Genomic DNA, 25,714 nt, shown 5'->3' with positions numbered 1-25,714 from the left:
TTGAGTGCTGTGACACGACGGTGCTGGAGGGCTCGGTGAGGTGACATCCCAAGCATTACTGAGCACACATCCTTGTCCTCCTCAGCGGCCTGGCAGCACAGACACCTCCACACAGGGACCCCCCCGAGGTGGCAGCCCACTGCAAACCCCCGGGTTTTGCCCCTGGAGGAGGCTCTCCTGTGGATTCCCCGTGGGGATGGGAAGCAGCTGGCACCACGGGAGCCTCGGGCGCTGCATCCCCGCAGCGGCTCCTGCGAGCTGGGCTGGAAAGGCTGCCCTGGCCGCAGACACATCTGCTGGGTGGGAGGGCCTGGAATTTGGGATATTGTTTTTCTGGCGGGGAGCGGCGGGTGCCAAAAGCCTGATAAATTAATCACCTCTGACATGGGTCAGTCCAGCTCTGGCGTGCGCAGCCTGGGCCCCCTGAGACGCTGCTGCTGCAATGCCAGAATTCATCAAGCAGAGAGGCTGCCCTGGAGAGCAGCAGATTTTGGGAAGGGGAAACTGCTGCCAGGGAGGGGCTTGACCGCTCTGGTCCTCTGGGATGGCAGCACAGCTCTTCCAGCTGCCTGTGCCTGGCAGTGCTGCCACCTGACATCACTTGTTTTGGAGCAGGACCTGGCTGTGTGGCTGCTGGCTCCTGGGGGATGGGAATGGGTTTGGGATTTATCACAACAAGCCCAGTGGGCACACAGAGCCCAGGGAGGCTGCGTGGGATGTGGATGTGTGGCAAGAAGATGTGCAGGGCATGGCAGGGGTGCAGCTTCTGGAGGTCACAGGCAGCACCTGTGGCCCCTCAGCCCAGTCCCTGCAGACAGGTGTCCTCTGTTGGGAGCTCAGGTCTGGATGTCCCTCTGTGCTGCTGAGCCTGGGGGTGAGCCAGTGGGGTGATGCTGGTGCAGCCCAAGGTGAGAACAGCACTTCCCCTCTCCCCAGTGAGCAGCATCATGGACCTTTCATGGTGGGTTTTATTTTGTGGGGATCTGAGCAATCCAGTATTTTTGCTGGCTGCTCCAGCCCAAGGCAAGGCAGGCTCAGCCTGCACCTCAGCAGGCTCCTTTGCCCTTGGGGATGGGACAGGGGCCCCGGGGGTCTGTGCTGGTACAGGGTGTCCAAACCTGGGGGGGTGGCACTTCCTGACCCTCCAGAGTCCCCACTGCTCACAGCACTCCCTGAACAGAAGATGGGGAAGGGCTTTGTTCAGTTTCTGCTGGGTTTTCTGCACAGCTGTGGAACAAATTTTCCTGTTTTTAATGACTCCTCTTACCATCCACCTCTTCCCCTCTCATGTGCTGCTTTCCACCCTGATAGGTGCCAGCAACAGCATTTACTTTACCTTCCTTGGTCTTTTTGGGAACATTTCTACGCAGAGGAGAAAGAGGGAAGCAGAATGGGGAGCAAAGCTCAGGGGACAGGCTCCCATGAAGCCTTTGAGAGTCTCTAGGGCTCTATTTGTGCTTTGCATTTCCCGAGGTGTTCCCAGGGGCAGTGCAGGGCTGCTCAGGGTGGCAGGGGGTGTTAAAACACTCAGCACGTGCTGTGACCTCCATGTAGGATCAGAGCAGATCTTATCAGTATGATGTAGAAGCCTCCCTGCATCCCTCCTGTCTTCTCCACTCTCTTGCTCTCCTTCTCTCCCCCTTCTATTTTTTTTGTCCAGACATAATTAATGTAAACCAAATGCTTTGTGCACAGCTGCTGGCATCCTGAAAACGTTTTGTGTGTGGTCTCTCTTTTAGCCTGGACAGGGATGTAGCAAAACTCTGAACATTATCCCAGACCTGCCTGAGTAGGGAGCAGCATCTATTGAACAAGAAGCACCTTGAATTTCTGCATTTCCCTCGTGGGATGAGGTTATGGTTGAACTTCTTTAAATAAAACCATGGAGCTGCCCTAAAACTTTGTTTGCCAAATCCAGTAAACCCAAGCTCGACTTTTCTTGCTGGTCATGCTTAACCGAAAGCCCAAATATCTGTCTCATTTTTGAGGCTGCCTCTGTGTGTCTGGGCTCCCCCAGGGCCTAAGAGATGCTCAGGTACTGGAGCTGCATGGCAAGGATGTCCTCATGCTGCTTTTGGTGCCTTTGGATGCAGGGAACAGCGAGATCTTGTGATTTATGTTTTTCCAGCCAAAGGGACAATTTCTGATCACTGCTATTGTCACTTGATCTTTAGGGCTCGAGGTGTGAGGGAAAGAAAGTATCTGGCCCTACCTGTTTTGCTCCCAAAAGCTCAAGCAGCAGCTGAGTGGCTCCTGACATCCTGCAGCCCCTGGATTCCCTTCCTGCACCTTCTGCACCCCCACACTGAGCTGTTCCTGCAGCTCCCCCTTCCCAATCCATCACAGAAGGTGCTTTTCCCCTCCACTGCTCACATCACTCCCTCAAAACCCCAGCATTTGGGATCACCAGCAAAAAGTAGCAACTTCCATTCCCCACATCCTGCTTGCTCACTCTGGGTATGCTGGGAAAGCTGTGTGATACCTAGGGCTGCTTGGTTTCAAAAATCCCTTTTTTTTTTTTTCCCAAAACCCCTCTGGAGTGGTGTACTGAGTCCTGCCATGGTGCACTGAGGGTCGTGGCTGTCCTGGCCCTTCTGTGAGTCAGTGGCTGAGCATTTTGCAAATGTTGGAGCTAAATGGGAAGCATCTGAAATCCCTGTGTGGATGTGCTTTGGATTCTGGGATGATTGGGATGCTGCAGATGCCTGGGTGAGAAGGGTTTGGGAGTGACTGTTCTCATGTTTCTGCTCCAAAACTGTCTCCGTGTTGTGGCTGGGAGATGGGAATGACACCTCTGGGATGAATCCTCCCTGGAGAGACTGAGCAGCTGGGGCACATCTTAAGGTGGCTCCTTCTGGGGAGGCTCAGAGCAGAAAACCCAGGTGCAACAGGATGGTCACTGTTTGGGGGCAATATCTGTAATTTAATTCCTCAGACAAAAGGCACCAGTTTGGAAAGTGTATTCACGTGTCTATACAATATTTTAATTCAAAAAACCCAATGCCTGGAAAAATTTAAAGGGAAAACTTTAAAGGGAAAACTTTCAAGGAGCCCATGGTGGGTGCCTGGGGAGATGTGGGTGTGCAGGAGGGGCTATTTGTGCTCTCAGTGCTTGGTCAAGTGATGCTCACAGATGAGAGAAGAGTTCTGATTTGCAGAGAAATCCTCCTCTGGCTCCCCATCCTCACACCCATCTCCACTCCAGGATGTTCTGTGGGGCTGGTGGATGCCAGAACACAAACTGTCTGCACCGAGTGCCCTGCAGCACCCGGGCGATGACAATTTTAAACGAGTGAGAGGTTGAAAAATAGTGAGTGAGATTTTTTAAAAGGTCACCTTGGCCAAGGAGGCAAAAATCCTTCCTTGTGTGAGTGAGATGCTTTAGGAACTGTCTTAAAATTAATCCAAAACATGAGCTCGGCTCCAAATGAGTGGGGCTTGGCAAGAGGGTTGGACACATTATCTTTAAATATAGGCAGGCATCCTGGAGGGTTTCTGGTGGTTTTCCTGGTCACTTCTTATTCCTCTGTCTCCCCCTCTGCTCCCCCATCCTTGCACAATTCTTTTGCATAATTCCCTTTTTATGCCTCTTCCCACATTTTGGGAATGAAGTCTCCCCAAACCAGGCAGGGTTGCAACACTGAAAAAGATTTTGTGTCTGGATGTTTTGCCTCCTGGGGCACTTTTTCTCAGGAGAGCATTGCCTGTGTGGCCAGTGACCTCTGCCCTGAGGAGGCTGTGGCTCCCAAGGGTTGGAAAAGGAGTTTCAAAGGTGTAAATTGGTATAAATGGGTGTAATCCATCTCTGGCTTGTGGACTGGGGCATTCATGGATCCCAATCTGTGCAAAATGAGGGTGAGACCTTGTGTGCTTGTGACCATCAGTGCAGTGACCTGAGTGGGGCCTCACTGGTCAGTGTAGCCCCAAAATCTCCTGGGACAGGGGCAGCAGTGCCCAGCACATCAGGAGGTTTGTGACAACGGGTTCTGTGGTCCTTTCCCAGTCTCTTCAGCTCCCTTTGTCTTCTTCCCACCACAAACACGAGTCTGGGGCTCGGTTTAGGCCGGGAAGGAGCAGCCAGTCCCTCACCACCAAAGCAGGGAGGCTCGGGACCCTCTCAGGCTTTGAAGCTGGAGATGTCTGGCCATACAAAGACACATCTGTGTTTAATCCTTCCCCTGTAACTGAGCCTGGGCCGGGGCAGAGCCCAGCAGCCCCTCGCCGTGTGCTGCGGGGATGTGTGCAGATGCATTTGAAGGGCCTTGGCAGTGTGGGGGTGCTAGGCCGGCTAGAGCCACATGTTCTTGCAAATGCAGCTTCCTATTGACTTGTTAAACATTTGCTATTTATCAGATTTTGCTTTTAAACTGTCTGTAACAGTCTGGGAGAAGTTGTGTCAAAATGTCTTCCAGATGTGAAGGTGCTACCTGATACTTTGGTTATAACCTGGACCCTCGCTCCTGCTCCATTCAGATTAGCTCCACTACTGTGGAAATGAAAATGCAAATAAAGACATAAAGAGAGTAGAGACGTGTGTAAAACTTCCCCCAAACCTTCCCTTTTACAGGCAAAACGATCCTGCCTTTATAAGGAGATTGTGACTTTTATCAGTGAGCATTTGCTTTGCTGGAAAACCAGAGGAAAGCAGGGGAGAGCAGCCACCATCCCTGTCTGCCCACATAATTGACATTTCCCAAAGTATAATTGACTTCCCCCCACCCCATTTATATAATGTTTCTTTGGGTCTGGGGCTTCCCAGACACATCAGCTCGTTTTATGAGCATGGGGTGATGTGTGCAGCTGGAAACTTGAGCGGTTTCCTTGCATTTGGAGCACGTGGATCAGATAACGATGGCTCATTAAATGTTCATTGAAAGGCGGTGGCAAGGTCGGGAGCTTTCCTCAGGAGCACTCGCTCTGCAGACCCCCCGCCCTGTCCCTTTCCAGGAGAAACTTTGGGGCCATGAGATATTCCCAGTTTAAAACAACTCCATGGTATCTGTCAGATCGTAGAGGGCCTGAGCCAGCTCCCATCGAGCGAGGGAGGGTTTTTCCACTGGCTTTAAGAGGCGCTGGAGCGGAGCCATGCTCTGTGTAATGCGGATCCGGGAGTGTGCGTGATGCTCTGCATGATGACAGAATTTCTGGGAGATTTTCTGGCCTAAACCAAAAACCTTGGACCGCCACTCCCCGGGACTGCTCTGCTGGAGGAGTGGGGAGGCTGGAGACACTGAACCTGGGCCTGGAGCGGGGTTTTGCAGCTGTGAAAGCATCCCTGGAAGGGCCGAGAGAGCCCGGCTGTGCCACATCTGCCCTGCCTCGTGCCAGGATTTGGTTTCTTGGGTTGAGTCCACAGCTGTGTCCGTGTCTGGTGCTGCCGAGGGGAGAGAACACCTGGGAGGGGGTGAGGGGCTCCCTGCAGCACCCCAGGCTGTCTGGGGTGCTGTGGCTGAGCTCCTCTAGGCCCTGAGCTGAGTGGCTCATTCTGTCTGCCCCAAAAATACCCCAGTGCTGCCAGTGGCACCGGGATGGGGCTGTCATCACCAACTGCCCTGCCTGCACCAGCTGGGCTGGGGAGTTTGGTTGGGAATCTTGATGAGAGGAAAGAGGAGGGAAGAGAAATGTTCTGGACCACTGTGTGGCATTTTCAGCAGAATCCTTACGCATTAATGTGTTTTTTCTTCCATAGGTGCTGGGTTAGGCAGATTTGCACCCTTGCAGGAAGTACCACTTTACTGATTCCTGTGGTTGCCTCTGCCCTAACTCCATCCTGCTGTTCCTATGTGCCTTCTGACTGCTCAGAAGAGCAGGAGACTTTCTTTTTACACCCAGAAAGGATGTTCATTGGGGCTGGGATAGCTGGAGCAAAGCTGAGAGATACCAAGTGGTCCCAAAGAGATGCTTCAGATGCTCCATCTCTCTTTTTTTCCAGGCTGATGGACAAGGCTGGATTCTCACAGAGCATTTGCACCATGTCCTGGGCTTTGTAGGACATGGCCGGTGACTTCCCTTTGCCCCTGGAGACCTGATTTATCCCTCTCACAGGGATCTCACAAGCACATCAGAGCTGGAGAGTGATGGAGGACCACAGGGAGAGAGTTCTCCCTTGGACTTCCCACAGAGCTCCTGCCCCTACCACCACTCCTGAATTTCCAAAGGAATCATTGGTATCTTTGGCAATTCCAAGGAGGAGTCTGCTCCCAATGAACTCCTGGTGCCTCAGGATGGAGCAACACAACTCTCTGAAGTGGGCTGGTGTCACTGTGGTCTGACAGCTTTTAAGTGGGTACAAGGGAAACCTTGGCTCCACCATCTGCATTAACCTGGCTGGTTTCAGCACTTGAACATGCATGGAAGAATGACAATGGGAGGGTGAAGAGGGAAGAGCAGCATGTGGAAAAAAATCCTGAAGCTGTCTCTCAAAATCACCTGGTGATAAGGCCTTTTCTGGAGTGCCCCATGCAGCTGGCAAGAGAAACCAGGCTTTTATGTTTGGATCTGGCTGGTTTTTCACTTTCTGCAGCCAAAAGGATCTGGATAAAGTTTGCCTGGAAGATTAGCTGGCACTGAGCCTGACTAGACATCTCTGGAAGCCTCCCCTCCAGCAGGAGTAGGTCCCGATTCCCTCCTTCGCCAGCCCTGCCAAGGCAAGTGTGGGGGAATGTCCCCCTGGAGGGGACAGTTCCATCAGCCCTCTCCCCCCTGGCACGCCAAATCCCTGCTCCCACTGCAGTGGGGATGCTGGGGAGCGAGCAGATGAGATCCCAAAGGATCTTTGTCACCAGGGATGACAGGGAAGGGATGATCCACAGCCAGGACTGGGAGCACAGTGCCTTGGCACCCACGACCCTTCCCTAGGGACACATCCTTCGTGTGTCTTTCCCAAAACCAGAGCTGGGCTGGGAAATGGGGTGCATGGGAGCCCCCCAAGCAGGGCTGGCCTCCCCCTGCCAGCTCCAGGGCAGATGTGTCCCAGCTGCTGCACACCAGGTTTGGCACCAGATGTGCTGTCCGGCCACATCTGAGCTGCCAGCTCTGGGGCACAGCTGGCAGGGGATGGAGGCAGGGGAAGAGATGCTGTGCAATGCCATCCCCACAGGGTTCATAGACACCCCATGCTGACCCAGACACAAAGCAAATTTTGGGTTTTGTGCCCAGGGAGGCCTGGCAGAGGCAGGGGAGACTGCACTGGTAGCAGCTGCTGATGCCTCTGGAGCGGAAAGCACAGTCCCTCCCCTCTCATTCCTTTTTTTCTGTCTTTTTTTTCTTCCCCCCCCCCATCTCTGGCTGATCTTAAAAAAGCCCAGGCGGTTTGGTCTTCATGAAACCCAAATGCCTTTTGCAGCATCAAGGCTGGATCCCATAAGTAATATCCCAGCATTGGAGAGTAAGACAGTATATGAAGTAGACGGGGAGCTATAAAGACACTTTAAAAGGGGCAATAAAAGTTTTGGGTTTCATATTGTCTTACCAAAGAAGAGAATAACAGAGAAGCAGGAAATTTCAGTAGCAGACATGACAAAGGTCACAGCACTCAGACTGCACCTTAGACAAAAACACCTACTCTTATGAAAACAGCCAGAACTTTTGGCAGGGGCTCAAGAGCTCTTACAGGCAAAGCTCTCGGCAGCGCTAAAAGGTTACAAGAGACTGTTTTGTCTACGTTGCTGTAGATGTTTATAATATTTCCCTGCATTGGTGTTGTAGGGGATATCCTGCCTGGGGTAGTGGATCCAGCCCTGCACCTTCCTCCTGTGTCAGGGTGCTGGGTGCTGCCATCAGGGCAGGGACCCTGTGGCTGTGCCCAGGTGTGTGTCAGTCCCAAGGCTGGACCTGCACTGGGGTGCCAAGGGATGGATGCTTGGCAGAGCTGCAGCATCGCCCTGGGGCAGGGAGAGAAGGAGACAAAGCAAACCTTGCCTGAGATTTTGCTGTTTGTAAAACAATTTTGGTGGTTTTTTTTTGCAGCTGAATACATGGCAGGTGGGAGCAGGAGGTTTTATCTCCTCAGCTGCTCCTCAGCTAACGTGCCCTCCTTGTTCACAGGGAGTTGGCCAACCTTTGGTGCCTCATGCTGCGAGTCGTGGTCACTCAGTGTCCTCCTGCCAGCACTGCACCCACACCAGGCTCTCACCATGCCCACGGTTCCCATGTCCCCAGGGCTCTCTGCAGGGCTGTGCCTGTCACTGCAGCCCAGGAGGGACCAAGCAGTCCCAAAATGAGCTGCTGGGGTGAAGGAGCCTCTGATCAGTGTCTGCAGCAAGCAAAGGAGGCTGCTGGCACTGCTGGTTAGGATCCTGGGCAGGGTCAGCGTTGAGTATTTGCATTTGGGGTGACAAATACCCAGGAAGAGCCGGCGTGGCCGTGGGGTGCCCATGGGGGACAAGTCAGGAGGATGCTGTGCACCCTCAGAGGCATCTCTTGTGGGCAGTGCTGAGCTACTTCTTTCATTCCAAATCAGAGCACTTGGGCCTGTTTTTGGGGCCACCCTGAGCAGCCCTCACAGGGCAAAGAGCTCCAGTAGCATGCAAGCAACGAGGAAAGCCTCGCACGCGAATCCTGGGAGCATCTTGTAAACATCCCAGGGGCTGGATGCTGGGAAGGAATGGAGCTGTGTTGGTTTAGGTGCTGGGGAACCCTTTGAAAGCTCTTTGCTCTGCCTCTGTGTGCAGCTGCATCAGCTGTGCCACCGCTTGCCAGTGACTCTTGGATGCTTGGGGGTTCATAATTCATTTATATTTTAGTTGGAAGCTCATTCAGTTTTGGTTGTTGCCCCTTTGCAGGAAGTTGCTCTGATGAATGACTGGGATGGATTTCTCTTCCAGAGGAACCCAGGCTTAATGTGGGCTTTCTGTGGACATCTCTGTATATCAATACTGCTCTAATTGTCCATGACATATAGTCTTGGCCTTTTTCCCAGACAGTCTAAATAAATCATACACTTCTGCTATAGCAAATAATCTGTTGGAGGAGATGTTATAGGCTTACAGCCTCCCCCCCTCTCTCCAGGAGCTTCTCTTCTCTGCCTCTCATTTTCCATGTACTTTCCATACCAATGAGGCACCTGTTGCCTGTGCCTGCAGGTCTGCAAGGACAAAGTGCCCAGTGTTACAGGTCCCTTCAGGTTTGAGTAGCTCTGCTTTGGAATTGGCATCTGCCCTCGACTGAGCTGAGTGGAGCTGGAAAATTTCCCACCCCGCTGAAGAAATGCTGGCATTGCACACTGGCAAAGTCCTTGTTAGTATATATTATTTACATCAAGAGAATGCATAAATAAAATAGTTAATATCTCACAAAAAATACAGGTTCTGTTAACTGGGTGTTGCAAACAAAGCTTTGTGTGCTCAGGCTGGGTGAACCTGCATGGAGGAGACAACTTGGGTCCTGCCAGGTCAGGAGAAGGTGACATGGCCTGAGAGTGCAGGGGTCTCCTGGGGCAGGGGACAGGTCAGAGCCCAGCTGAGTGCTCCTCCAGGGAGAATAGGGATATGTACCAAACTGGGAGTGCAAGCTTTGCTAGGGCTGATGGTGTAAAGGTCAATCACAGGATGGTTTGGAAGGGACCTTAAAGCCCATCGTGTTTCAATCCCCCTGCCACGGGCTGGAACGCGTTCCCCTGGACCAGGTGACTCAAGAAACTTCCCAGGGGAGAAAATCCCAGAGCTGGTGGGAAAAGATGCTGGAAAAAAATTTTCTTCTGTGCCAGAGGAAAATCCAGCAGGCAGGCATCTTCCTTTTGGTTGCAGCCCTCCATCACCCAGGAGCAGGAACACGCGTGCCTGGGGGACTCAGACGCAGCAGCAGAGCGTGGAGCAGTCCAGCCTGGCAGGGGTCCCGGTGCTCCCAGCCTTCTTGTTCTCCTTGGGCAGCAGCAGCACCAGGGCCATGGCCAAGGCACAGTGGTAGAAGCTGTGCACGTATGTGTAATCCCACTCCTGCAGGCAGGGAGAGCGCAGTGAGAAGCAGGAGCAGCAGGGCTGGGGACTCGCGTGAGGTGTGCGACATTAAATTTCAACAAGTAGCCAAAAAGAAGGGGATAAAAAAAGATTCCTGAACCTTCTGCCTCCCTTTGCTGTCAGAGAAGGAAGGATTTCCAGTGGAAAAAACCCAACAAAACTAAAGCAAAGTGGATTTAACACGTTCTAATTTGCACATTTCCCAGTTCTTGAATGAAGTGTTTCATTACCCCGCGAAGGACGCGGCAGCGAGGCCGGGGCGCGTGGGGAGGCGGCTTCTGCTAAGTGACATTTTTATGTTCTGCTAGAATTTGCAATTACTAAATGCTTTGAAAAATAATCCTTGGGGATGCCTGTGAGGTTGTATCTCGCAGCTCCCAAAGCACAGAGCAGCCGTAACGGCGGGGCTGAGTGCCGGCACGGCCGGCAGCTGTGCCGGGGAGTTATTGCCTGCCCGGCGGGACACATGGACCCTTTGGAGCAGGATGGGGGGACTGGCCAGCAGCAGGAGCAAAAGGATGTAAACAAAGGACCAAGTGCCCCTGGGAGTCACTGAGAGTCTTTTCTTTGGCATGAGCCAGCTCTGGATCCGGCCATGCCTGGGTCAGATCTGGTCCCTGCTGCATTGGTGTGAGGTGTCCTTAAGTCACCCATGCCCCCAGTTTCTAAAAAACCCTGCTCATGCTCGACAAAGCCATTCTGAGGACCCCGTGTGCCCGAGGAAAGCACATCTCATGTCCTTGTCACTCACTGAAGGGGGAGAAAGAGACAGAGCATCACCCTGTGTGCCACTTGCTGTCACACCTGCACCGAATGGATCAGGGGATGGGGACAAGCATGGACGGACCCTTGTCCCTGCTGCCAGAGCCCAGCATGCCAATCCTGGAGCCCCACGCCTCAGCTGGGTTTTGTGCAAGGCTGGATGCAGCTCTGTGGTGTGTGTGGGGATGTCCCTCTCTTGGTGATGTCCCTTACACCTTGTAGAGTCAGGGAGGATGGGTGTGCACACAGGTACCTCAAAGAAGAACCTCAGCATCAGTGCCAGCGCCCCGAAACAGAAGCCAGGACCAATCTGTTGGGTGTAGACACTCTTGTCAGGGTAGAGTCCTTTCTTCTCCTTCATCTTCTGCAGCTGGGAGGAAGAAGAGAGCACACCAAGTGTATTCACCTGGATTTAGCTGGCTGCTCCAGTCTATTCCTCATAATAATACCAATATTTTAATATTCAGCCCCAGAGCCAGTTCAGGGAGTGTGTGCCCTCACAAACCCAGTCTGTGGGAGAGCAGATCCCAGCACAGCATCTGCAGACTGGAGGATGCAGGGTGCTCTTGTGCCTTGGTCTCCTCCTTGCCCATTCCCTCCCCATGGTGGCCACTTGCTTTTAGCTGCTGGCTTAGTGGCAGTTTATAACTGGGACTTGCACCACTGTATTTCCATGATGATGGGCATCATCTTTTTGCAATTTTTATCACATTGCTCCTTGCCCACTTCTGCAGTGGCTTCCCTACCTCACTCCTGGCTGGGTCCCCAGCATGTGCTGTGAGTGGGGCACAGGCTGCAGCATTGTGCCCGACTGTCCCAGCTGGATTCAGAACTGCAGACAGATTCCTCCCCACTTCATCACTGTGCTTTTATCTCCTCTGGATCTGGGGCAGTTTACCTCTGCCTCTGAGCAGCTGTAAAAACCCCATAAATACATTGCTCCAGATTAGAAATGCAGGGACAGGAGATGTGGCAGATTGCTCAGACCGATCGAATCTGGCATTTATCACAAAGGCTGCCGTCTGCCTTCTGCTCAGGTTAAAGGAGAAATGCTGCTCAATCACCGTGAAATCGAGAGCTGGATCTTGAGGAGGAAATCACTGGCCCAGGTTGGGCTGTTCCATGCAGGGTTCAGCCCTTTCCCCATGAGGAGCATCCCCCAGAGCCCTGCCCCACGTACCCATCTGACAGTGATGACCAGCACGGCCGTCCCGATGGGGCCCGAGTAGACGCCGTAGCCCCAGCGGTTGTGGTAGATCCTCACGGCGATGGTGAGGACGCCAAACATGATGAAGGTCGATCTCTTGGGCTCGTCAAACTCTGCCAGGGCTGAGGGACCGAGCACAGGGAACATCAGCTCACAGCCCCCCTTTTTCAGCTGCTCCCCCAAAGCCTTCCTGGGGTTTCTCCCACCTGCCCTGGGGTTGCATCCATGTCTGGTTTGCCCTTCTCACGTCACACTGCTGGGGAAACTGAGGCACATGGGGCAAGGCAAGCCATCCTGAGGCATCTGACTGGTGGGTCCAGAAGATGATTGTTGGGGTTTTCTTTCAGCATGGGGAAGCTTGAAGGAGATTCCCTACCCAGAGGAGCCGTGGCTGCCCCTCCCTGGAAGCATTCCAGGCCAGGTTGGACAGGGCTTGGATAAACCTGGAATAGCGGAAGGTGTCCCTGTCCATGGCAGGGGTGGAACAAGATGGTCTTTAAAATCCCTTCCCACTTGAAACCACTTTATGATTCTTTGATTTCCCTTTTCCTTGACTCAGAATTCAGAGGTGATTGCAAAGACCATCCTGCCCTGTGAACCCACAATCAGCTCTTGGGTTCACCCTGATTTTCCAGCCTTCCCAAACTTGCCAGCTCACTCTGGCACTGGCTCCATCACCTCAGTGCAGTGGGACTCCCAGCTGGTGTTGATAGTAAAAGATTTTAAAATCATAGAAATTTCGGGGAGTTAGAAAGAAAGTTAGGCTTGGCAAGCCCTGGGAAAGGTGTTAAAAGTAGGCCCTGGGAAATGTTAGACCTCATGCTTGCTAAGATCATGTGAAACTGCACCTGTGTGGTCAGTATATGATATATATATATCATATATATGTATAATTGTTAGATGTGATTAGATATAATTATTGTTTAAAGAATCATGAGAAACTATGTTAGGGGTTTGAGGGGGATCACGAGAAATCCATTCTTGGGTAAAATCAATACATACGATAGAACAGTAAGTTTAATAATTAATATGTAAGTCGTATAGAGTATAAAAACATGTTCAGCTCAAAACCAAGTCAGGTCAGATTTGGGTCTGTGTACCCCTGACACCCAGAGCTCGTTAATAAAGCACCTCCATGTAATCATTCTGTGATTATGTGTTCCTGAACGCTAACAGTGTCATGGGGTCCCGGCTGCCTGTCCACGCCGGCACCTGCCTGGGGTTTGTAAGCTGGAAATCACCAGTGTGAGTAAATTATTAGAGGTTTTTGTTTAGCACAGAATGGGGTAATAACTGATAAAAGTTATGGATCCCAGTGGGCTCCGTGCTTTTCCAGCTTGCACAGCTGTGTTATGGCTGTCCTGGATTTGCATTCCGGGAAGTTTGCCTGAGGGTCTACGTCCGCACATGTGCTCTGGGGCTTTACAAGCCACAGTGAGAGGCTTCCCTGGGCTTCAGTCACCACACCTTCCATGTCCTTGGATCGTGCTTTTATAGGGAATTTGGCTAAGGGATAATGTCCGCATGTTAATCTCTGTTGTTTCCCAGAGGGTCAATATTTTAAACCTCACAGTCCAGGATTTGTATTTTTTGGTGAGGTTTTTTGAACGCGGTAATGAAGCAATCAAGTTGAATTTTGCTGTAAGGAGCCAAAGTGTCTGGATCAGCTCTGACCTACTCTGACACTGCTGTTAGCCACTGAAAATGCCCTTTGGAAATGATTTGCCTTGTTGCCTTTTCTAGCTGAGCAGAGAGAGCACTGAAGTGCCCTGAGCAGTGAGGGAGTCCCCCTTGGGACTCACATTTTGACAGGACAGAGCCATTTCTAAGGGTAATATTTTTCCCCCACATTTTTCCCTTCATGGAAAATTTATCCTATTGTATGCCCTGGAAAATGGGTGCTCCTGCATCCCCACGGGATGAATCTGCCCAGCTGAGGGGTTCTACCCTTGCTCATGGAACCCCATCCCTGCTGGAGATTCTGCACCATCCCTGGAGCCCTGAGGGGCAGAGAGAAAAGCCTTTGGGGCATTTTGGGGCTGTACATTGGAATGCTGACCCCAGCTCATCATGGGGAGAAATGAGAACTCGATCTGGACTGGGCACTGGTTAGAAATGGCTGAAATTTTTGAGCAAAACCTTTGCTGTTAGAACATCTGTCTCCCCTGACCCTGCTCTCTTCTCCTGTCACCAATACTCACACCCTTCCAAAAGTCGTGGTGGCAAAATGGGAAAATGGTAGGTTTGAATTTTTGTCTTACTTGGTTTTCCCCCCCCATTTCTATTATGTTTTGTTTCAGTAGCAAATAAGGAACAAAATGAGGAAAAAGAGAGTGAAGCAAACGTGGGAAAAGGAAAACTGAATAATGGGGCAAGGGGTGGGATTTATAGTAAAAAGGAAGTGAAATAAATTTCTGACTTTTCTAAGCAGATCTAATATTCCCATCAGCCCAGACCAGGCTTTTGATAAACCAGGAAGTTATATTTGTTTTGACTAAACCACTTTGATTCTCATGCTACCAAGGCAAGTGGGAGATTCTGCATTTCTTAATGCCCCTAAGGGAGGCAAGACAAGCTGATGGGCCTGGGATGGGGAAAATGAGGAGAAATGGGAAATTCCCTGGTATATGAGGTTTCAGACTCAGTCATCTCATAGTCTTGTCCTGCCTTGAACTGCAGCACAAGGCTGCCAGTGTGTTATTGTCATTTGAAGCAGAGGACAGGCAGAGGAACACCCAACCAACACCACCAGCAGGTGCCACAGCTCTTTATCTCCAGGAGCAAAACATCCCCAGCCACCACTCAGGACAGTTCCATGTCTGGACCCCACCAATTACAATGACTTTCCAAGGTGTTAATGATGCAAAATTGGATATAAAAAACCCCAAAACCAGCACAGACTGACTTCCACAAAGGGCAATTTCAGTGGCAGCTCAGGTGGAGCTCAGAGCCAGCAGCATTTCTGGGGACTGTCCCCACTGACTGTCCCATCAGCCATCCTGATAAATCCAGCCCTTCCTGCCAGTGCTGGAGCTTTTGGGAGCCAGAATAGACCAGTTCTTACCCATCAGGGACACCCAGATGGACAGGGCTGTTCCGTAGATGCTGAAGTACTCCAGGATGTCGTAGCGCATAAAACACAGCACTGATAACCCAGGGCCGTCACAAACATGGTAAAACTATTCAAAAAGAAAAAAAAATATTAGAAAAGCAGTTTCTTACCCACAGACCAGTAAGGTAAAGGCTCTTATCAGCTGGTTTGAAATAGTGTAGCTGCTGAGAGGATGGCCAGCTAGGCCAGAACAGTGTCAGCTACACCAGGTTCACAGATATGCAGTAATGAATATATTTGAGTGATAATGTCATCGTTCCCAGTTGCAAATTGCCCAAGAATCAGCATTCTTCTCTCTTAGTACAAACTAAGACAGGGTTTAATTTGCTTCTTGGCCAGGATTTGCAATCTGATGACCAAGCTGCTTTGAGCCAGGCACGGGGGGAAGGCCTCTCCAGCAGAAGGACTCTGGGGTTGTGGTTTTAATTGCAAAAGATTCTTGTAAAACAATTCAGAATGAGTGTCCTGATGAAATGTGTATGGATGCCAGGTCACTGTCCAGGCTAAACAGAGTTGATATGGCCAGATTCTGAATACTGGGGAATTCACTCATTAGTACATTCCCTTAAAAACCACCAGTTCCTGCCCATTAGCTCATTGATTAGGTTATTTGCAAAAAAACCCCATTGTCATGCAACATAAATGCAGACCACGCCAAGACATATCCTCCAGTGCAGTCAGAGGAATGCTCCCAGTGTTTGCCTGGCTCTCTCCTTTTCCTGCTAGCCCTCATCCCTGTAGGTTCTGCAGTGGCAGCCCCAGAGAGTTCCTGAAGAAGTCCCTGCTCTGCTTGGCTGCACGCCCTTGGAACGCTGCTCGCTGTCACGGCCCGGTGGGGATGCTGATATAATTTATAATAGGAATTGCTGTAAGCCCTCTGGCTGGCTGCAGCTTCTAGAAACGATTGCACCACGGTCGTAATTCTTTTCCCTGCTTGAGATTGGGCTCAGGGAGTCTGGAGCCAGGGGGAAGAAAGGGTGGAAGGCAGAGTGTGTTCCTGGCACTTGTCTGCCACGGCCATGTGCTTTCACTGCTCTGTTCAGCTCTCCTGCAGGAGGAGGAGTGGGATGCTACAAAAAATGCAACAACAGCAGCTGCTGCCCTTCCAACACCCTCCCCACCGTGCTGGCAGCTGCCTCTCCTCCTTTCCCTTCTTTCCTTTCCCCACTCAGGGATATTTCACTTATTCAATCTCTTTGGAGAGGACCTGTTCTACCCCCCATCACAACACATGCCAATTTTCCTACTTATTTCTCGGGGAGGTGGAGCAGACACAGACCCAGTGCAAAATGAAATTGTGGATGTCTGGCTTCCCTGGGGAGCTGGGGCTGGGGGTTCAGGGATGTTTTCATATTAACTGGTCCTGTCGTTTTTATAGAACTGGCAGAATTTCTCCCTCTGCATCATGCTTTAATCAGCTCACATGGTCAGGGATGTTCTGTGGATCCTTAATAGGAGACCAACCTGATTCTGAGCCCTGTGAAAGAGCTTTTCACACTGGGAAGATCCTTTATCTACTCCCTGCCTCAGTTTCTCTGTACAAGGAACATGCCAGCCCTCAAGAGATGCCTTGAACTGGATGGGGATTAGTGGGAAATGCAACATTGGCTGGGTTGCTGAGCCGTTTCCTTCATATTCTTTAGCAGATCATAGAAATGTAGTAAAACAGGAGATTTTTTCCAGGGGGAGTGCTGCTCGGGGTGCTCAGCTGGTGTCTGTATGGAGTCACTTAGCAGGGATACAAAGCCCAGGGCAGCACACTGCTGGGAGCAGGATTAGGAATATTTTATATATTTACAGACATTTCTTCGCTTGTTACTTCCACACTAAGGGAATCAGAGCCTGGTAAAACACACATTTCAACCCACAAAGGGTTAATAATTATTTTTCTTAGTAGCTCAGCAGCATGTTTTAGTCTCTCTTTTCCCAGTGCAGAAACTCCCCTGACTCCAGCATCGCTCCCATCCCCAGCTGGCAATTGCAAAATCAATAATTCGACTACTATGTGCTTTTGGCTAAAATGACAGGGGCAGAGCAAGAGATTCTGGAGGCAATTTAAAGCCCAAATTCAGCATGGCCACTTAGTAGCTGTAAAACAAAGAGAAAAGCCAGCTCCAAAGCATTGCAAATCAGTCAAGGCTCTTTGCACCCAGACCCTCTCCCTAATCTCAGTCATGAAACACCACTAAATCTCTGTAAGGCCACACTGGAGGACATCCTAAACTGGAGAATCAGCTGCTCAGCACCACACACGGTGGGAAATAACTGGAAAGGGATATTTTAGGGGTTGTGCTGGCTGCTGTTGGGTGAATCAGCTTCTCAGCGGTACAGGGGGCATTTGGGAGGATAAAACATGCAGGGAGAGGGGAAATTGGGAACTTCTTACCGCCACGAAGAACATGGTGAAGAAGTAAACCATGGCTTCCATGTGGAAACGCCGCTTGGCCGCGATGCTGATGGTGGGGAGGAAGGCCAAGGAGCTGAGGGTGGGCAGAAGGAGCTTGGCCACCAGCGAACCCATTGGTACCTCGTGAACCTCCCTGGAACCAGGTCTCTGTGAGCTGGGCAAGAACGGTGGAGAAAGCACCGTGGGGAGCGTGCTTTAAAATTTAAATGCCCTGCGTGGCAGGAGGGCTGCGGGCAGGGAACAGCTGCCACCGCCACAGCCGCCGCCTGCGCTCCCGTCTCATCCCAAATTCTTGACGCAGCCAGTGGCTCCGGGCAGCAGATGCTCTGTGCCCCCAGAGTAGTCCTGGGTGTTTCTAAAAGAGTCAAAGGGAATGTTGTCCTTGTGTTGGGTGTTGGATTTGGGTACATGCTGGGTGAGGACTCTGGGTTTGCTCGCTCCTCATGAGGACATCCCACTCCCACATCCTGCTGCCCCTGTGCCGAGCCTGGGTCAGGGCTACTGGAGCAGTGCAGCAGGGAAAATCCAGCTTCTTTCCTCACCAAGTGGAGGGGCAGGCACTGATCTGTCCTCTCTGGTGGCCAGGGACAGGACCTGGCACTGTCCTGTGCAGGGTGAAGAGCTGAACTCGATAACGCCTGTGGATCCCTCGCATTATTTATTATTCTCAGCTCTGCACTTCCACGAAGGAAGAACTGGTGTCTGCCAGGCACCAGCGTTTTTTCTTTAAACAGTGGGATGTATCCTACGACCTCTGTGCACTTGAGAAATACACACCAAGCTCCAAACCTGCCTTTCATTTCCCCACGGGGGCACACGTGGAGCTGGTGTGACCCAGCACCCAGCGCCTGCTGCCAGTGCCTACGTGCCCTCCGTGGAGCTCCGTGCAGCTCAATTTCCCAGCCGTGCCCCCAGCCTGGCCACCTCCAGGAGTTCTGTCTGAATTTCAGGAGCCGAGCGTCTCAGGGCTGGAGGAATTTGAGCAGATTGTCGTGCGGCGCAGAAAACCGGAGGAAAGGAAACCAAAAGCCAAGCGGCGCTTGGGCTGCTAATCCACTCAGTGCTTCTCTTTTATTATGACTTTTTATTATATCGCTGCTGCTCCCCCCCTGCGTTAATTTCTTTTCCTTGGAGCCTCGCAGAGATTCTCGGCATCCTTTCGGCACAGCTGTTCCCGGGACACAGGGAGCAGGAATGCTACGCTTGAGCAAGCGCCTTTGTGGCTGCGGCTTTGGGGAGGAGGGTGGGAGCTCTGATAGGAGCCACCATTTGTGGGGCTGATAGGATGGGATGGTCTGTCCTGCAGGAGGGGGTCTGGAGAAAAGACAGGCACGCATGGATAAAATAAAATCCTCTTTAAACCACTCCAGTAGGTTGGAAAGGGCTCTGGAGGGGGAGTGAGGGTGTGTGTGTGTGTGTGTGTGTGTGTGCAGGGAATGGCACAGAGCATTAAAGCACTGACTTTAACTCTGTGCCGAGAGCCTTCCCCAGGGCACAGCTCAGATGAGCTGGGTAGGGCTCCTGTTTTTAGCTGATACTGCAGGAACCATCCACATTCCCTGGCTGGCTGCAGGCAGCATCCCTCCACAGGACGCTGCCCACACCACATCTCCAGCCGCCCTCCCGCCTGGGCAGGCTGTAAACTTACCACAAAACTCTGCAAAACTGAATCTTGACCAATAAATACTGAAAAACTCTGGTGTCCCTATTTACTGTGGAAATGAATCCCTCCAAGGCAGCACATAAATACCCTGATGCTCCCCAGGTGTCCAGCCCTGAGCTGAAAGCAGAGTTCCAGCACATCCCAAAGTACCCTGCTCCTTTTTTGGGCCATATCCTCAGATGAATCCATTATTCTGTGTTCATGATCTGCTTGGACCAAGGACAGTGCCGTGGGGCACAGCAGGGCTTGTTTTCAGGGGGGTTTTGAGCAGATTGGGGGTTAAGAGATTGCACAAACTACTGTGGATTCCCAGCTATGAAAATATCATCTGCCCTGCCTTTGTGGCCATGAGACAGATGTCAGAGAGGTGAAATCACAGCTCAGAACCTGCTGCTGAGGGCAAACCTCCATGTCCAAACCTCTGCACCATGTCTGGGTGCAGAGCAGCCCCCCACCACTTGTGAGGACACGGCAGTCGTGCAACAAGGACGTGCAAGGGTGGTGGTTGTGCACAAGGCAAATGGCATCAGGTAAAAAATACCATCAGGCAGTTGTTAAATACATCCCCCTCATTCCCAGCCTTTGCCCAAAATCCAGCTGGCACCCATGGGAAAGAAAACCCCGTCGGCTGCTGGATGCAGCGAGTGCCAGCCATGGCAGGCAATCCCAGGCAGGGAAGTGTTGGAGCTCTCAGAAGCAAGAAAACATTCCACAGGTTGTTGGGGTTTTATTCTATTTCTTTTTTTTTTTTTTTTCTCTCCCAGCTGCATACCCATGGCTGGCAGTTGTGTTGCAGCCAGCACTGTAGGCACTGGGGAAAAGAGCTTCCACCGGGTCACACACATGTTTCAGCTATTATTGAAAAAGAGCCCCCCCAAAATAAATGGGGAGGAGAGGGGCAGGCAGGTGCTGAGCTCCTGGCAGGGGCTGCTGCTGCTTAAAAGCTCTTTGTTCAGGCTGCAAACACTGTGGTGCAGACGTGGGTTGGGCAAAACTTCCCAGGAAGGAACCCAAAAAACAAAGGGCCAGGACTTTATTCCTTCTCTCCTAAACAGGTAGGAAATGGGGAAAGAGCAAACTTTAGCTCCTGAGTTTAAGTGCTGCTGGAAAGGGAATTTTTAAATCTGCATTCCATTGGGCTAATTTTGTGTGGATCGGCGTGCATGCAGGAACGGTGATATATATGGCTGAAAAGTGGCTCCCAGATGCCAAACCCAGGTTCTGGTATGCTGTCCTGGATCCTTCCAGGGTAACATTAACCATGGCTTTCTGCAAGCACTTCTACCCTTTCAACTCAGACATTGCAGTGAAGGAAAGAGACACAGAGAGTTTTGTTTTATTTTTAATATGAGGGTGATGGTTTGAAAGCATATGTTGGAACAGGGGAGGAAGGGGCTGTGCCAGCTGAGAGTATTGAGAGTATTTTTGCCTTGGGGTAAGTATGGGATGATCTTTCATCTGCCTGTGGTGTAGACTGGGTCAAAAAATTGAAACCTGCTCTGTTGAGTGTCACCAGTCACTGCTAGGCTGGAAATACAGGTGATAATGACCCAAAAACAGAGAGTGGAGCTGCAGTTCTACCTGGGGTTGCAGTTTGAAGGACTGTGATGCTACAAAGTGGTTTTTACCGCTCCCATTACTTCAGAGTTTAATTTTTCATCCCCACAACCCTTCAGCTTGTGCACTCTGATGCTGAGAAGCTGGATGGTGGCCTGGTCTCAGCAGGTTGATGTGGCAGAGCCCTGAGGAGCCCTGAGCAATCTGACCAGCACGGCACCACTGAGTTTGTGGAGATTTCCTGTCTTTTTTTGATCAAGAATCCTCCTGGGCTGGAAGTGGTGGTGCAGGAGTGGAGCAGCCCATGGGCACCAGCCCTTTCCTGCCCAGCTGGAGAAGGGATGGCAGCAGCACCAGGATAAAACACCCCTCCCCACCCACTGCTGTCTGTGATCAGGGCTGGAGGTGATCCCTGATGTGGGGAACACTATCTGGCCAGCTGGAACCCAGACATGGGCCCTGGCACCAGGGAAGGAGCCCCATAAGGCAGAGGCACCAGCTGTGCCAGAGCCCTCGCTTGGCCGCTGCTGCAGCCTCGGCTCTGATCACCCGGGCCCAGCCCTGCCAAAGCACCTGCAGCCTTCTCATTTTATTAGTGGAATAAATTGACACTTAAAATGTCCATTCTCCCTAAGGCCTGGCCCCATTTGAGGCAGATTTAGGTGAATAGTTACCCTTAAAAAAAATCCCCCTTCCTGTCTCCCTGTTGAATCAACCTACTAAGCATATTGCTCACAGATATCCCTGCTGCTGTTTTCCTTAGGGTTTTTTCACTCTTCCCTTTCCTCTCAGGCCTGTCATGGCCCATGACAAGCATGTCACCATTAATGATAAAGACATTTGATTTCTTGCCACCAGTTTTCTGTCACTCCTACCTTTGGGGTGTCCTGGGGTGGTCCCTCACTGCCAAATTCATGGAGGCAGTGCAGGGGTTTATTGCTCATTTCATGGTGTTTAATGGGTTTTTTTTACAGTCGTAACTCCTGGAGCCCAGCAAGAACATTGAGGGTCGCAGCTCTTACCCTGTTGGCCAAAAAAATGTCATTTTCTGCATAGAAATGCTTGAAGCTGTGACGCTTCAAGGCTTAAAATCCAAAAAGGGAATGAAACCAGTCTTAGGGTTTTTGGGGAGTCTGACTCACAGATTTTGAATGCCTGTGGTTGGCAGGGCTGCATAGCCGATGGCTCTCAGCACAATACTGCTCAACTTCCATGTCAGACTCATTCCATTCAAAGAAAAGCCTCTGTACCTTTTTTCCTTCAATCTTTAAATAGCTACAATTTCAAACTGAGCCTGACTTGCCTGGAAGCTCCTCCAGGTTCTTGCAGGAACGTGTAACCTTTGGGGACAGGTAAAATTGAAGCCTGCACAGCAAAAAGAGGCTCTTGAAACCATTGAAACTCTCCAGCCACAACCGTACCTGGGGTCACTGCGCTCACTCGTGGCTTTCAATCTGCCCAGAGATATTTTTCACAGGAATCTGATGGTGAGAGCAGCTCAGTGGCTTTGGCTGGTTCAGTTTGACTCAACATTTTCCAAATCTCCCCAGATGAAACCCTCACACCATCGTGACATAAATCAGCCCCGTCCCCAGTGCGTGGGGACACGCAGGGATGAGCTGCCTTGCCCAACACTGCACCGCAGATCTCTGCAAGGGACCATCTCTAAACAGCACTTCTGCCTCAAAACAACACTTCTTTTGGTCTCCTCTTTCTTGGTTTAGTTTCCCAATGGTGGGCCACAGCTGCTGGGGCTTTCTGGGGGGCTTTGATCCCCTTGGTAAAGTTCTGGTCATGCAAGGACCTCACACACTCTGTGAACAGCTTTAATCTGCCCATGCTGCACCAGTCTGGCCTGGAAATAGCTGCAGAAGTATCAAACAAATGCATCACTTCTGCAGTCAGGATTAAAAAATGAAGAAACCCAATCAGTTGCCTCATCCCTGAGGGAAGATGGAGCTGCTGGGGGGTCCTGGGCCAACAGACTCCTGACCACACTCACACTCCTGGACCTGGACAGGCATTTTGGGGGGCCTGGCTACAGCAGAGCCATCCCATCTGCTGTGCCAGTGCAAGGGCTGAGCCAGGAAAGGGCTGATTTGGCTGGGAATGTGGTGCTGGAATTCCCCATCCATGGCTCTGGCTCACCAAGAGCAGGTCCTGTGGTACGGAGTTCATGGAGGCCTTGTTCCAGGGATGTGCTTGGGGCTCAGGGGTGCTGGGTGTAAGCTCCAGCAGCTCCAAGGGCTGGTGCTTGGGTCAGGATGGAAAAGTGTCCTGCCATGGGAAGCACTGGGAGGAGGTCAGTGTGTCCTGCCTGGCTCAGAGCTGGCTGTCACTGCTCCAGGCTGAGGAGGGAGGTCCCTCTGCCACAGAGAAACTGCCCAGCAAAGGGATCCCCCAGCCCTCCCTGGTCCTGATCCTGCAGAACCCCGAGTTTCTCTGCTCAGCTGAGCATCCCTGGCTCCTGCCAGCAGCGCTTTTGAACTCATTTCAGCCAAGGAAACTCCTTTCCTCCACAGGCACTTCTCCAGCCAAACCAGCAGGCAGTCGCCGGCAATGCTCCCCTGACTGGAGAAGGTTATTTTGGAGTGTCTGTCGCTGTTTTTTGGTTTTTTTGTTTGATTTTTTGGGGGTTTTTTTGGGTTTTTTTGTTTGTTTGTTTGTTTTTGGTTTTGTTTTTTTCTTTGCACTCTGAATTCTGCATGTCTCCAGTTCGGGATGGAAAAGCCTGGCAGCTGCCTGGGGCAGGGCTGCTCCCTGCTCGGTGTGGCTGTCAGGACCAGGTCCACCATGTCCCGGGGTAGTGTCAGAGATGAATACCCAGCACAGATTGCTGGGCTGCCTCACCCAAGTGCAGGATGCAGGGAGCAGAGCTGGATAAGGGACTCCCATCCAAATCCTAAATTTCCCTGGGAAAGCCCAACACGAACCCTCAGTGACCATCCCAGGGAAGGAAAGCCTCTCACTGTCCATGCAGGTGCATCTTGTCTCACTTTCCAGTGAGCCCAAAAGCAGTAAATAACATCTGCAAATAATTTCTAACTCTCCTGCCAAAGGCTGGGAGATAAAACCCGCTGTTGTCTGAGCCTGGCCAGCTGTGGTTGATGTTGTACCTGCTGGCAGCTGCACCCGCGGCCCCGGGGCTTTGGGGACGCTGCTGTCCCTGGAGATTTTGGGGTGGCAGGAGTTGAAGCTGTGGGGTTTGGCTGATGTGAAACTCATGTTTTGGGTCTGCTCTCTGCTGCAGTTTGTTCTCAGGGCTGGTTCTGCTCGCATGGAGGCGATGGCATTGCTCCTGCTGATTTCACGGGGCTGCGCTGCCGCGGCCAGGGATAACACTGTGATTTATGGGAGCAATCAGTTGCCACTAGGAGCTGGTTAGGAATTTTCCGATGAAACGGGGATTGCGTCAGAAACCGCTGAGTCATCTTAACTGATGAAAAAAAAAAAAAGCATATTAAAAAAAAAAAAAATCCTTTGGCTTTGATGAACTTTTGGTGAAGCACAGACTGAATGTGTCTCGCCTGCTGCCGTCTCCCCCAGCCCTTGCCCCAGCATTCCCATCCTCTGGCATTCCTCCTCCAGCCTAGGGCATCCCTGCAGCAGGATGGGGTGCGAGGTCACCCAGGGATGGGATCTCCTTGCTCCTGCCCAACCCCAGGGCTGGGGGATGCCGGGGCTCACAGGGACCCAGGCTGCTCTGGCGTTTTCAATGTGAAATCATTCGATGCTTTTAAAACCTCTCGTGTTCAGACTTTTCCCTCCTGGTTGTTCCAAAACGGAAAGGGTTTTCTCCTGCATGTCTCGGGCTGGGATATTTTGAAATGCAGGAGTTGGGTGAACTCAAGTGCTAAATTTTCCCAGAGTCCCGGTCACAGCCAACCGATGGAAAATTGAGAGTTGCAAATCAACCTGGCTGGGTAAATTAGAACAGGCTGGCAGACATTTAGCCAAACAGAAAAGGAGACTTCATTTCCCATGTAAATTTTTTGGGACAGATTCTCTGTCACACAGACATCTCTGGGAGGACTGGGTCCAAATTAACAACGCCGTGATTTCTGCAGGGTACGGGGAGCTCTGTGGGAAACTCTGCCCCATGGTGGGGGGACAAACACCTCAGGGCCCTGCAGATGGGTGCTCCTGGCCTGTGGCAGATGGTGACAGGGCTGAATGTTGTCATCAAAGTCCAGGAGGAACAACCTGCAGTGATGGCCTTGAGTGCAGTGCCCTGCTGGGAGCACTGGTTTTGCCCTGTGCAGGGAGGGAAGGAAGAAGGGTTGGAGCTGAAGCATGTCTGCTGGGATGTAAGAATTGTTCAGGTGGACTGCTCAGAGCTGCTGGGATGCGCTGAGGAATGCACAGGAATGAGTATCAACCACATTTGACATGTACAGACCTCAGAACACAGACAGATATATCATATGTCAAGTGTAGGTTGCACACAGTGTAGCTGTGGCCTTCGTCCCCCACCAGCTTTTCTCCCAGACACACAAACACAGATCAGACACAACCTGTGCGTGGTTGTCACTGAGCCACCAAACGGATGGGTTTGTCCCCATCCAAAATGCCTCCTGATGTGCCACAAACCGGTTTTCTGACTCTATTTTCTGCATGGCAGAAAACTGTTTCAAGCAGCAAGATTCACACTGAGCTGTACCAAACGGCCCCAAAAGCTCAGGACCTCGAGGATTTGGTTCATTTTGAAGCAGCAAGTGAAATTAAAAGCCTGGCAGACTGTATCCAGCCATTTCCCCTGCCATCCCAGAGGCAGGATGCGGCTGCACAATGCCCGTGAAGGTACCGGGAGTTTTTTGGAGATGGGGTGGGGACAGCTCTGCGGCCCGAGGAGGGGAGAGCAGCATTCTCCGGGGGGTGCCGGGGGTGGGGAAGCGCAGCGGGTCCCGGGGAGGGAGCGCAGCATCCTCCCAAGGAGTGCCCGGGGAGGGGGGAAAGCTCAGCATCCTCCGTGGGGTGGGGGCAAACAGAACATGCTCCAGAGGGTCCCCGGGGAGCGGGGGGAGCTCAGCATCCTCGCTGGGATTCCCGG

At 51.7% G+C, this 25,714-nt stretch overlaps 1 protein-coding gene across 1 annotated transcript; it reads right to left on the bottom strand.

Annotated features, from left to right (window-relative positions):
• Positions 1 to 9,788: 9,788 nt before the first annotated feature.
• On the bottom strand, positions 9,789 to 17,558 carry MYMK (myomaker, myoblast fusion factor). Its single transcript, XM_005529220.3, has 5 exons — positions 17,424 to 17,558; positions 14,990 to 15,104; positions 11,899 to 12,047; positions 10,972 to 11,088; positions 9,789 to 9,935 (listed from the first exon to the last, which is right to left on the bottom strand). Exons 1-5 carry the CDS (start codon positions 17,556 to 17,558, stop codon positions 9,789 to 9,791), a joined length of 663 nt encoding a protein of 220 aa, XP_005529277.1.
• Between the last annotated feature and the right edge of the window lie 8,156 nt (positions 17,559 to 25,714).

This window comes from Pseudopodoces humilis, chromosome 22 (assembly GCF_049639895.1).
Source record: "Pseudopodoces humilis isolate 2021_Gansu_Grassland_sample_001 chromosome 22, ASM4963989v1, whole genome shotgun sequence".
Classification (NCBI taxonomy): Eukaryota; Metazoa; Chordata; class Aves; order Passeriformes; family Paridae; genus Pseudopodoces; species Pseudopodoces humilis.
This window is presented reverse-complemented; position numbering and strand designations above follow the sequence as displayed.

Excerpts from the sequence above, each read along its gene's own strand:
- MYMK (XM_005529220.3), bottom strand. The coding sequence starts at position 17,558 with ATGGGTTCGCTGGTGGCCAAGCTCCTTCTGCCCACCCTCAGCTCCTTG. Across the intron at positions 15,105-17,423 it reads TCACCATGTTCTTCGTGGCG|TTTTACCATGTTTGTGACGG; the intron begins GTAAGAAGTTCC and ends CTTTTTGAATAG. Across the intron at positions 9,936-10,971 it reads TGCTGAGGTTCTTCTTTGAG|GAGTGGGATTACACATACGT; the intron begins GTACCTGTGTGC and ends CCCTGCCTGCAG.